We start from the raw sequence: 13,055 nt of genomic DNA, 5'->3' as shown, positions 1-13,055 counted from the left end.
AATGTATCTCACACACTTCTGAAGTGAAATCCATAGTATCTGTATCATGCTTGCTTTCATGGAAGAAAACAAGTGTGAAATGTTCAAAGTTATTTATGAGAAAACATACGAGATGGGCTGGGTGTTTCAAAGGGTTTGTAATGGGCAGCGGAGCTTTTCAGCAGGTGTTTTCTCACGTGTATTCAGCCTGAAAAGGGAAAACGCTATGGCCATTCAATTGTTGTTCGTTAACCTGTCTGAAATGAACCTGTTGCTTCAGTCCAGCGTTTTATGGGTAGGAAAGAGGAGGATCCCAGGGCTGAGAACCCTGGACTGGAACACTTTAACAGCAGCATTTCCTACCTCCGCAAGAAATGGGAGGGTAGAAGGGCATGGGGAGGGGATAGCTAAAACTCAGATTTCAGTTGATCACAAGAACCTCTCTTGGATGAGAGAGTCTCAGAAAATTCAGACTGTCAGAGGCAGAAACAAATAGCTGCTGAAACGGTTTAGATGGACGGTAGGAAGAGAGGCTACTACACAAGTGGTGATTCCATTTTTCACATGCCAAGGCAAAGAAATGCCTAGGATTTGGCAGCAAAGCCTCCCTTGACTAAAATAGAAAAAGAAGCATGAATAAAATGTTTTGAGTTTTGTATGTCTTTGAAAGGCAGTACGAGGCCTTTAAGTTAAATTGAAAAATAAATGTTTAATTTTTATTAAATTTAAAGACCAGGATTATGCTTGTAAGTTGATAGACAAAATAATAGTCTGTTTACAGCAGCCTGATGATTCACATGACTCAATTGTTGGACTGATAGTGCTGTAGCCCAGAGCAAACCATTTCCAAAAGAGGTTCTTTCACATCTGAATTTCAGTTCCTAAGTTTTGCTAAGAGAGCTAGGGAAGAGCCTTGTTTTTGCTAATCATGCTGTTGAGAAGATTTGCATCCCTGGTTTTTTTTTTCCTTGACAACTTAGGCACTACAGGAAAGAAAAAAAAGAGTTCTGGATGAAGCAGTAGAATTAAGTCAAGATCATTTTAAAAAGTATCTAGCTAAGCTCAAGTCAATCAATCCACCCTGCGTGCCTTTCTTCGGTAAGTAACACCAGGGCAGGCTAATACTGTGTGTTGTCAGTCTTGAGTTTGGTGGAGATGTGTTAATATTGCTTAAAGTGTTCAGGGTTGTGTTTAGCTCTAAAAAATCTGTAATATAATGTGTGACACTTGACTTCCTAGGTTTGTAATGTTTTTAGACTTCATAGAATGGTTTGGGTTGGAAGGGAACTTAAAGATCATGTAGTTCCAACCTCCCTGCCGTGGGCGAGGATACTTTCCTCTAGATCAGGTAAAAGACTCAGTGTCTTTTATATAAAATTTATTTTTCTGGTTTAGTGTACAGATTACTGGTATTACATTGGTATGAATATTACCTTACTTTGTTTAACACTACCTCCACATTGGTGATCTGTTTATGGCGATGACCTGAAGATGTTTTTTTCGAAACTCGGGATCTCATGTGAAAGAGATGAAACATCTTATTTCCATAATATATTGTTTCTATGTAAAACGCAGACTTGATTCATTCTTGCCAGCTAATAAACTGTTGGAGCGTTAAAAGGAACGGTCTACCTATGCTCAGACTTTTTTATCATTCATTAGAAAGAATGAAATCAGCTCTTGGAATGAAAATGAAATTTAAAAAATACTTCTCTTTTTATCAGGAATATACCTAACAAATATTTTGAAGACAGAAGAAGGGAATCCTGACTTCCTTAAAAGACAAGGGAAAGAATTAATTAACTTCAGTAAGAGGAGAAAAGTGGCTGAAATTACAGGAGAAATTCAGCAGTATCAAAACCAGCCTTACTGTTTACGGATAGAGCCAGAAATTCGGGTAATCAAACATTAAATATCTGTTTTGGGGATAGGAGACGGAAAAGAATGTACACAACAAAAAATTGCCAAATAATCTTCTAGTACTAGACCTAATCTGGCGTGAACAGTGACCGTCAGAAGAGGGGGCAACAGTGGCTGGTAGACAACAAAGTACCACAGCAGAGGTACTCTACCCCAGAAGTGGGGATTTGCTTACTTGGATTCTGTGTTCTGGGTCTTGTTCATCCCCTTATTGTTCTGCAGCCTGGTATCAGAGAGATTTTTTAGCAACAAAACAGAATGAGTAAGACGTACTGACTAAACAGCAGAACTTTTTGGAGAAAAATGGGTTGCCTTTAACCTGAAATGCTCTGTACGTGCCTAGTGTGTTTAGTCCTTCAGGCATTCTGTAATGACACCTCTGACCAAAGTCTGCTGACCCTGTGAACAGTCAGAGGGCGTGTAGTTCAGCACAGGTACCAACAGCCGTTCAGCGAGGCAGAAGCTAAGCAAACGTGGGGATGCGCCAGTGTCAGCCGGCATTTTCTTGAGAAATGAGAGGATGCTCGAGTGGTTACTTACCTAAGACAAAGACTAGTGAGTCCCAGTTAATTTAAAGGAAGGTGCTGAAACAACAATGAGCCGGGTAAAGGTAGGTAGGGGTTTCTATGTGGAGGTAATAATGATTGAAAATAGCAGCTTTAAGTACCCAACCGTACTTCCCAAGCGCACGGCTAATTGTAGCCTTTCCAAAAAACAGCAGTGTGGACAGCTCTCAATCTCAGCTAGTGAACAGCAGCAGGCAGGAAGCAACAAAGAAGTTGGTTACATGAAGAATTAAATGGGCAATAATACTGCTGCTTAGAATGTTATTTGCATTGTGTGTTTAATTGCGCCGGGCACGTCTGTGAAAGGTTTCGGAGATGTACAGTATTCTTAAGCCAAGAAGTACATTAAGTTCAAGGGATGGCAGTATTTGTGCTGAAAAAAAGAACAAATGGAAAATGCTGTAGCTCACCGCCAGACTCCAGCTGCAGCAGGAGCAGCTAACGCAGGACTGTCAGGCGCTCAGGGAGCTTTGTCCTGTCCGGTGCCCTTGGTGCCAGTCCTGTCCTAGCCGTGCCTTCCCTCCAGTCCTTGTGCCGTAGCGCCGTACTCTGTTCCTGCCTCTGACCTTCCTGCTTTTGTCCTCCGTCCCTTCCCGTTCTTGGTAGGTAATTGATCACATCCAGAGCACCTCTAAGAAATGGCAGGAGCAGAACCTTTGCTTTCACTGCTGCATCATCTGTATTCTGCTCCTTCCCCGATCTGTGACGTTAGTTTCTTAACGCAAGGGTATGCTGTTGCCTGGCCTTTAACACTGCTGTGCTGAGCATGATTCAGTAGTCAGAAATATTAGCAAACAATTTACAGATGACTTCATTTACCGTGTCTAGTCATTTGAAGCAAGGTTATTCTTTCATGTCAGGAAACGTACCGTGAACTTGATTATTGCTTGCATTGGATTGTTTTGTATTTATGTCAGGGAATGTTTTACTCTGTTTTTCTTAGAAATAAGCTTCAGAACAGTGAAAAGCTAGATTTTTAATTGGTGAATTACAAGCATTTCAATAAAATTCTGTGTATGTGCTTATTTTTTAAATATTATTGATGCTTGTTTCGTTTAGAAATTCTTTGAAAATCTCAATCCTATGGGGAAGATACCAGAAAAAGAGTTTACAGATTATCTGTTCAACAAGTCATTAGAAATTGAACCTCGAAACTGCAAGCAACCACCGAGATTTGTAAGTCTTGTCCTGCAAATTACATAGCTAAAATCCACTAGCCACTATGAAAAAGAATACGTAGTTAACTCAGTAAGCCATTATATATTTCCTTCAGAATTCTGTATCGTGAGATGATTTTAAAATACTTTTATTTTGGGCATTTGTCACTACTAAAACATACTACCTTTGGCTTATTTTAGAATGAACACTTTTTTCCCAAAACCTAAAATACTACAGTTTAAATTTGGGTTTCTTAGTATATAGTCATTTTATAGAATATGTAATAACATTTAACATTTTTCATGTCACAGTTTCAAAAATCTTATAAAATACTAATTGAAATACGGATTTTATACATCATTAATGTGTTCCGTTTTCTTTAAGTAGAAGTTAATTTCTATTTTTCTTTTGTCTAAATGTTTTGCATTGTTGCAGAAATTGAAGTATACCACAGAATTGATAAGGTGCAACCTTCTCGCTGATGGAAATACAGTTCAATGTAAAGGAGTAGCAATCTTGTTTTTAAGAAAACAGCTACTGGAGCCCAGAGCTCTTTTTTAAGCAGAAAGATTGCTCCCTAGAAGACTGGGGTTTTTATACATTGCAATTGTACTTCTGAGTAGCTGGAGACATCTCTAATTTTTGGGAGAGCTATAAATCTTTTTAGCAATCACCTGTTAGAGGAATGAGTAAGATGATATTACGAATATGGCAAGAAAATGATGGAAATTACTGTTGCGAAAACGCTGCTTGCAGTAATTTCTTTACAGTATTTTCTAAAAATGGATATCCATGCTGCCAGTCTCAGCCACCTGGGCATAAATTCTTTATAGTTCATGTTTTCCAAACTAGACATTCCTATTGGAATTTTCAGGAAAGTCCAGTTCTGAGCACTGTAATGTGGTGGAGTCGTGCGTGCCACCGTAGGATGGGAACGTAATTCATCGTCAAAGAATCAGCTTTGATCTGTGCTGTGTTACACCTGAGTCTAATGAGGTTTGTTTCACTCACACCGGTGACGTGTGTGTAAGAACTTTGTACCAGCTAACCCAGAGGACACAGACAACGTGCGTCTGGGTGTGTCCTTGATCTTGGACATGTGTAGGGGCCCGGTGACCTTCTGGGGTATAAGCACAAAGCATGTTTTAATGGTGCTGTTACAAGGCTCTTCTGCAGACCTGTGGGGGCACCTGAAATAACTCTCTCTCTCCCAAGGTTGTGACTTGCTCTTCCCTGTATTTTGCCCTGGTTGGCATGCATCTGAAACTTGACTCTCCATTCTTCATAGCTGTGAGGAAAAGAAAAGAATTAAGCTGGGGAAAAAAGATTTATTAAGCTGCATCCATAACTTTTCAGTAGACTCCTGCTGCGTAGGTAACAACAGACTGTACCTCAAGTCAATTGTAGAAAGGCTGTAACACTGTTTAAGGTGTATATGCTAAGTATTTTTTTTTAAACATCTTACAGAGACTTGGCAATTTTGCTATCTGAAATGTTAACGGTACTAACCAGCTTTGCTTTCTCCAGCCTAGAAGAACGACATACCCCCTGAAATCTCCCGGGATAAGGCCCAATACTGCCAGACACGGCTCCACCTCTGGCACCTTGAGAAGTCATCCATTGCCACTTGAAAAGGAACCGAGTAAGATAAGTTTCAGTAGAATTACTGAGGCAGAGCATGAAGCAACAGTGTCGGCACCAACTTCACCAAACACACCGTCTACGCCGCCAGTGTCTGCTTCTTCAGAGTTCAGCGTGTTTTTAGACATCGATCTCAACAGTTCTTATGGTAAATGTACAATATGTTTTAATAATTGTTGTTACTGTCCCTCAGGCTTCCAAATGTATTGGTGTGTATGCCAGCCTTTAAAAAAAAAAGTTGCAAAATCTATTTGTGGACTATGAAGGAAGTTCTCGTGTCAGTGTTAGGTGTACTGCAGTTTGGAAATCCCTGCTGTGAGTAGTTAAATAACAAGTGACGTTTCCAGTCTTTTTGCCTACTGGAGCTGAGGCAATCTGTTATGGGAGCTGTCCCCATGAGGCACTACTGTGCAGGGGCTATGTCTGCCTTACCACATATGGCACATCCGTAGAGAGAAAAGGTGCTGAGGACCTGGCATCCGCACCAGCGTGTGTTTCAGGAGTGGTCCTGTGGACTGAACACACTCCAGTCATTCTGGTTTAATTTCCTTTGAAGGGAATCCCGTCTGTGTATTTTGAGATACGAACCGAAGCGCGAGAAATGGGGATGGTGAGGGTACTCACTCCAAAACACTGTCTCGATGAAAAAAAAGACACTCTTAGTTCAGATGCACTAATACACCCCCAAGCTTTGCTTGTAGCTGTGAGCAGCTCCTTCGTCTTGCAAGTGGCGTGTGAGAGGTCTCGGCTCTGCTCTAAGGGGGCTGCAGACTTGGCAGGCAGGTTAAGCCTGATAGGGGGCATAAACGACAAACAGTTTTTATATGGCAAATGCTGAGGGCGTTCGGGCCGCAGGGGAAGTGAACAACAACATGGTAGTGTCAGAGCAGAGTAGAATAATGAAGTTTAATTCCCAGCATAACTTAAAATATTCCTGAACTAGAGATTTTACACAGGAAAGTTTAATTCATGTTAGCAGTAGATAAACTTGAAGATTATGGTGATCTTTGAGGTCATTCGCAAGCGTGCATTATGTGCTGTAGTGCAGTTGTTCTGTCTGGAAAGTCTTTAATCGATTTTTCATTTAACAGGTAACAATAGCATCTTCGCTCCTGTCAGTTTGCCACAGTCAAGTGAGTACCGTAACTCTGTTAAATGCTTCATGTAACTCTGCTTTTTCTGGTTTCAGGAGAGGTGAATAGGAATTAAAATCTGAACTCTGGGATGAAATGTGGGCTGCGTTCATTAGAGTTCTGAGAGGATTTTTTTGTACGGGTTTTAGATAAGTATCCAGTAAAGCAGTCTGTAAAGTCTAAAAACTGTCTGGTTTGGTTTTGTTGTTTTCCACCCCCCACCCCACCCCCGAGGCTCTAGCATGATTTTGCTTCTATTTTGAATGTCCTTGATGATTATTTTGTTTGACTAATGCAGCAACCTGATAATTTTGTATTACCACTTAGTGAAAATAATTGTTCTGTTGCTGGGAAAGAGGAGGTACTTTTTGTACCACAGCTGTGAGGGATATCCTGTATTCATCTGTGTTTTCAGCTTCTCTTTTTACTCCCTTATTACACAGGCACATGTACTGTGTAATTTCATGAAATTTCACATTTCATAATATGATTAAAATTTCAAACTGGAGAGCACAGGTGCCTAATGTATTGATACAGAGCTCTGTGGACTTCTAAGAGAAAAACCAAAGGTGTGACAAAAGTCACAAATGCAGGTCGGGGGGTTGTTTTGTTTCTTAACTTTGAGGATTTTTTTTCCCCTCTGTAAAAAGGAAGGAGTAGAAATGTCCTAAAATCCATGAGAGTTAGTTTCTTCTGTCCTGTTCAGTGTATAATTCTGCTTTAGAAGTGCTGCAGACCTGTTAACGAAGCCTCTAAATTTCTGAATTTGAACGTGTACCCATGTGGCAGAGAGAACAAACCTTCCACTCCAAAGTGTAACTGAGGCATGCGGGAAACTGCAGGCACTCTGGTAAACAGGGGGTAAATTCTGCAATATAGAGAGAATTGCAGAGAAGGTTGTTTAAGTGCTCACTAGGAGTTCACTTTATTTATTTTTCTGTCCTTTAGCACTGCCTGTTAACTGTTGATGAATATCTTTGATACTGGAAATAGGAGACCACTTTGTGAGGAGTGTATCTGATTAAAGAAACGAATGAGAATGTCATACAACTGAAGTTAATGGTTCACGTTGCTGTTGAGCACAAAGACCTGCTTATTTGAGTTGCTTCTATTTTGGCTTAATATTATCCTAGAATATGTTCCTCAGATACTGCACAAGCAGTAATGTATTGCTTTTCTCTCTCCAGAGACTTTCTTCAGCTCGTGGGGTAGCTTTCCTAAACTAAGTGATGAGCCTCAAAACCCTCCTCCACTTCCTCCACGAAAAAAGATGGATCAGGATGCTTCTAATACTAAGGTATTTCTGTCCTATATTGAATAACTTGGATAATAAATCAGGGAACATCTAGCCAAGCAGGACTTTGTTAGTCTAAAAGACTTTCAAATGCAGTGCTCCAGTTGCCCTTTTGAAGTTTCAGGTTCCCGGTGTCCAAACTCTGCTGGCTACTTTAGGAACATAGCAGTCATATTTGGATCAAAGGTACGGCTATGCCAGCATCACGTTTCTGACAGCGCCAGCAGCAGACGTCAAGAGAATTCTGCATCTGTCAGAAGATTCTACATTTCTTAACAATGTCTTTTTCTCTGTAATGTTGTAGGGAAGTTTAAAATCGGATGACGATCCTCCAGCAATTCCACCTCGGCAGCCGCCGCCTCCAAAGATACAGCCTCGTGCTCCTGCTTACACTAACCCCTTTGACCAGCCGCTGCACAGTCCTCCTCCTCCACCCCCCCGGGACCCTCTTCCTGATACTCCACCGCCGGTACCGCTCCGGCCGCCCGAACACTTTATCAACTGCCCTCTAAACCTCCAGCCACCGCCGGTGGGACGCTTGCACAGAGATCCCGACTGGTTCAGGGAGGCGAGCACAGGCCCCAGCTCTCCCGGCACTCCTCCCAGCACGCCCTCTCCCAGAGTACTGCGCCGCTGCTGCGTGATCAGCGCCGGTCACAACAACCTGGTCCACCCGCCTGCGCCCCCGGTCCCGCCCCGGCACAATTCGAGCCCTCAGTTACCAAAACTGCCACCAAAGACTTACAAAAGGGAGCTCTCCCACCCTCCTTTGCACAGACTGTCTTTGCTAGAAAATGCGGAAACTCCTCAATGACCTTAGCCATAGTAGTCATTGACACTGGAATAGTATTTGTAAAGTTCCTTTTTTTATTTATTCAAAAAAGGCAGTGTATTCTAGTACTTTCGCAAATTGTGCTCTTAAAGTGCTGCTGATCAAAAAAAGAAAAGAAATTTAAATTGGAAAAATAAGACTACACACACTCTAGCCTGCGTCTGCTCGACAGCATTACCCTCAGGTGATCAGCAGCATTGCCTTGTTTCACATCCTCAGTGCCGACAGTTATGCCAGTATACAAAATATCTCTTTTGCACTGTAAACTACACTAAATGAATTTAAACTGACATCATTTAATTGCACTGAGCCAAAAAAGGGTGCGTCTGTGGAATTTTTTCAAATTTGAGCACTAGTGGCCTTTTTTTTTAATTAAAAAAAAGAACAGTGGGATGATTACACAACATGAGGATATACAGTGTTACCGATTTTAAACCTCTGGCCACTTGCCTTCTAGCTTCGTGTGAGCTTGGAGGTTCATGAGTGACAGCTACTGTTCTCACATATTTTAATGCCATGTCTTAATTGCCATTGATTTGCTGCTGAAGACAAAAAAGAAAAATGGGTTGAAATCTAAATACCAAAATACTCCGTTGGTCTTGATTATTTTGAGAAAGGATGGACAAGGACTACCTGTCTCGGATGTCGGAAAGGATCCCTAGTACTTAGCATGCATCTTGTTCAGATGTGCCTTTTTGTTTTGGTAGGCGAAGATGTCTTAAGCTAAAGAGTTGTCTACTGTTCTGGAGAACAAAGCTATATGCCATGTATGTACAATTGTTTATATTGTATATTTACAGATAATGCTAATAACCTGCATAAGTTTAAGTGACTTGAGGCCTATAATACAGTCTGCTACTCTTGCAATCTTACACGGTCAGAAGTGTTTCCTCTGGCTTAGGAACAGTCTTGCCTTCCAAACCTAATAACTTCCTTTAGATCTCACTTAACTTAATCGTGAATCCATTTTGGAAATTGGTAGCATTTAAACCAGCAAACACTTAAAGCTTTATTAAACTTTTTAAACTGATAAGTGAACGGAACTTTTATTTGCCAGTTGAACTACTGGTTTGAACTGGTGTGAGAGTGAGTCTGTTTTACTGGTAGTACTGTAGCAGCATTTATAAAGTGGCCAGAAGCCACATTTTATTTACTGGTCTGTGGCCTTTTATTGTGCTTTGTATCAGAGTTCTTAACAAGATTAATAAATCACCCCAGTCTTAATTTTTAAGAGCTTGAGCAGTGCGTGTTCCTTGTAAGGACAAGGTTGGGGATTGGATTTAGTAAGTCTTTGGCAATACAAAATGCACCAATTTTCCATACCGCTATTCTCGGCTTTGGTTGTCCTTCGGTCTGCAGTTGGGCCTGATACACGACAGCTCCCTGGGAGTTTAACCTTTCCTTCCACCTACTAACCCATCGGATGCCTCAGCCCCTCTCGATGGAGAAGCGGTTTCCATTTTTTCTGGCTCCTGTCTGGAGGAAGAGCACTGTGGTGGGATTTGCAGCGGCTCAGGCTTCCAAGTTGCGCTCTGGCTTTTCATCAGCCCGCCTATATTGCTCCCACCGTCTCCGGCGTTCCCTCTGGAAAAGGAGAGGAGATATGCCTGGGGAGGGGTGCTAATTTTCTTCTCCTGGGAAAATGTATCTTGCCATCTGCCTCTTGGATGTTCTTCTCCTACTGCCTGTCCCCTCGATGCTCCTTTCCTGAGGAAGAAGAGAGGGGTAGAATCTGTCTCGGAGGTGTCGCCCCGAGGGCCGTTCGCGCAAGGAGCAGAACTATAAAGGAGAGCTGCTTCATTTTGCAAAAATAACGTTCAAGAAGTCCCAGATCTGAGGTGCATGAACTGGGAGTGTAGGAAATGGACGATGCCTTGATTATGGTTTTTTTCCTCTGCAGAAAAAACACAGCTCATAACTCTTTTCTGTAAGTTTGGGAAGAACTCTTCTGTTGGTGTCTGGTGGTGAAATTCTGCTCAGTGAAGTACTCCCCTAATGCTCTCTGCATAGAAAAGGCAGGCTGTCAGGCTTCACCGTTCCAGCGATCTGCAGAATACGCTGAACAAGTGAAATTTTTTATTTAGTTCTTTGTATTAACTCTTTCGAAGTCCTCACCAGCAGCTGTTGCTAAAAGACGAGTAATATTTTTTCAGACTGTTGTGTGTTGTTGAAGGGGGAAAAAACTTCTCCCAAATTTTAGAATATATAAATGTGAGCTTTATAGCTTCCTGTACAAGTGCTTAGACCAGCTTCTGGTCTAAGTAAAATATATCATAGCTTTATATTTTGGTCCTGACTCAGGAAGGCCCTCACCAGATCACTTTAAGTTGAGCATGAACTGATTAGTAATGGCTTCCACATGTATCAAAGTACTTCCCTCCATCAAGACCTTTGTGAGGTTCTGGTTTGTGATGGACTTTGAGGAGAGTTTAGACTTGTGGAAGCAGGAGCGTACATTTATTAGAGTTAACCCTGAAATGATGCTGCGCAGGGGTGCCATTCTCAGAACAGCCCTTTTTAGGTGCCAACTTACCTTTTATGTTGACAGCCTACAAAAATACCTGGGGGGCTGTGAAACACTTTCTTCTTTTAAACCTGATTGCGAAACAGTTTGGGCAGTTCTAAATTTCACAGTTAAAGCCGAAGAAATCCGTAACTTTCAGTGGGAGCCAGAATGGTTTGATTAGGAAAAATAGTGATGCAGTTAAAGTCTCAAGCCTTGGTCATTGTTCTCCGTTAGATTAACATGGACAGTGGTAGGCATCCCTGCAAGAGCCTCTCGCTGCTATCTGGGAATGTCCTGGGCAGCAAAGGTGACTGTGGCTCCTGGTGGGCCCTCAGGACCTGTCCTCTGCTAGGGACCAACGGGACAGACATGAGCCTGCAAGTCCCTGTTGCTGTTTTGCCAGCAACAGGTCCTGTTAAGCAAGTCCCCAACCCCGCCGCCGTTCACCTCTTCTCCCCCGGTGCCCCTTCAACTGTCTGCGGTTGTGCTCTAAACTGCATATGGAAAAAGATCCCGCGTTTTTTTGCAGGTTGGGCTTGGAGCATCACACACAACTGATTAACAGCAGTGCTGGGACAGTAAAGCTCCAGGAGGATGAGGGGAGAGGAGAGCAGGAACCTCTTACATGAGCTCTCCCAACGGGGGCAATAATGTGAAAACATGAGATAATTTGCTTGTGCTAGAAGGCTGCAGCTAAACAACGTTCCCAGCCGCATCTCCCATGCGTGAAACATTACTCTTACCTTTACAGGGCCAGTTCTGGAGTTAACCTGAAGTACATAAATCACAGCATGATTCAGAAAAGGGGCCTTGCTTATGGATAACTTACCACACAATTACACTGTCCTCCAAGCATAACAGGAGCCGGAAAATACAAAACCAAAGAACCATTCCAAGGCAGGGCAGCAGCAGCGATGCCAGCAGCATGAAGTACGGCGGGTACAGCAACACATGTTCCCAAAGTAACTATTTGGCCGTGGAAGTGGTCGAAGGCAGTCAGATTCCCACCAGTGCGGTTCGAGGGAATGCCAAGATAGCAATAAATTAACGTTTCGGTTACTTCATAATTAGAGGGATAGATAAAAAGAGAAGAAAAAAAAACCTAGAGGGGAAAAATGTGAAATTGCTGGGTTTGAAGTTGGCTTGTGTGGGAAAAGGCAGTTCCCTCAGAAAAGTGCAGATAAACAGATGGGATGTGAAGGCAGTTAATAGCAAAAGAAGCATCTTTCTAGTTGTTTTCTGTGATCCTATTTTGAGTTACTGAGTTTTAGCATTTCCCTCTGCTCTGGAGCCGGAATAACTTCTTTGGGTGCTATGACTTCGCTACAGCAGATCAAAAACAAGAAGGGAAAAAAAAGAACCATCTTTTGTTTCTTTTTTTCCCAGATTTACCCCAATTTTCCAAAATACGCCACAGGTCTGAATATACCGTTCAGAATCCCTAGCAAATGTAGTAATTCCTCCCTGGGGAAGGGAGTGCGCGTTAGTAAGAAATGATAGGAAATAAAGCAACAAAAATTCTTCCACGTGTCCAAGGAAGAAATCAAAAGCCTTTGCACTTAAACATGTTGATGCACAAGTCAACTCGTATTCAGCTGCTTTTTTAAAACCTTTTTGCAAGTTTAAGTGTTGGATGAGGGTCTACAACACGCGTGATTTCTAGCAATCTGGTGGCTTTAAGTGGGACTGCGTGTCCACAGCGCTTACAGGCTGCACTGAGTAACGTGTGAAGACGACTTTGAATCGCCGCGTGTTAATTTTCAGCCAGTTCCCACGTGGAAAATTTTCTTCACGGCTGTCTCTCCTCTGGCTGGCGTTTAATGTCGCCTTTAGTCTGATGGGCTAAATCAGGCAGGTCTGACTTGGTGCCAGGCGAGCTCCTGCATGTGGCCTCCCAATGGAGGTTTCTCACCTCTGAGCCAAGTCTGACTTTGTGGCAAACGCGCACAAGGCCGCGGTACCCCGAGGAGCGATGGCTGCCGACGTTCTCTCCTGCCACAACCAGGCCAGTTAACGCCGCAGCTTT

General features: G+C 42.5%; 2 protein-coding genes across 2 annotated transcripts in view; both read left to right on the top strand.

Moving 5' to 3' along the window:
• SOS2 (son of sevenless homolog 2 (Drosophila)) overlaps positions 1-9,754 on the top strand; it is a 49,398-nt gene extending 39,644 nt beyond the window's left edge. Inside the window, exons 17-23 of the mRNA XM_009321646.1 lie at positions 960-1,077; positions 1,704-1,876; positions 3,525-3,641; positions 5,151-5,412; positions 6,356-6,397; positions 7,585-7,694; positions 7,996-9,754. Coding sequence (XP_009319921.1) covers positions 960-1,077; positions 1,704-1,876; positions 3,525-3,641; positions 5,151-5,412; positions 6,356-6,397; positions 7,585-7,694; positions 7,996-8,505 — 1,332 coding nt within the window. The 3' untranslated portion in view covers positions 8,506-9,754. The remainder of the gene's footprint in view (positions 1-959; positions 1,078-1,703; positions 1,877-3,524; positions 3,642-5,150; positions 5,413-6,355; positions 6,398-7,584; positions 7,695-7,995) is intronic.
• Positions 9,755-11,954: 2,200 nt separating this feature from the next.
• VCPKMT (valosin containing protein lysine (K) methyltransferase) overlaps positions 11,955-13,055 on the top strand; it is a 6,096-nt gene continuing 4,995 nt past the window's right edge. The window contains exon 1 of the mRNA XM_009321645.1: positions 11,955-11,968. Coding sequence (XP_009319920.1) covers positions 11,955-11,968 — 14 coding nt within the window. The remainder of the gene's footprint in view (positions 11,969-13,055) is intronic.

This window comes from Pygoscelis adeliae, unplaced genomic scaffold (genome assembly GCF_000699105.1).
Source record: "Pygoscelis adeliae isolate BGI_AS28 unplaced genomic scaffold, ASM69910v1 Scaffold43, whole genome shotgun sequence".
Classification (NCBI taxonomy): Eukaryota; Metazoa; Chordata; class Aves; order Sphenisciformes; family Spheniscidae; genus Pygoscelis; species Pygoscelis adeliae.
This window is presented reverse-complemented; position numbering and strand designations above follow the sequence as displayed.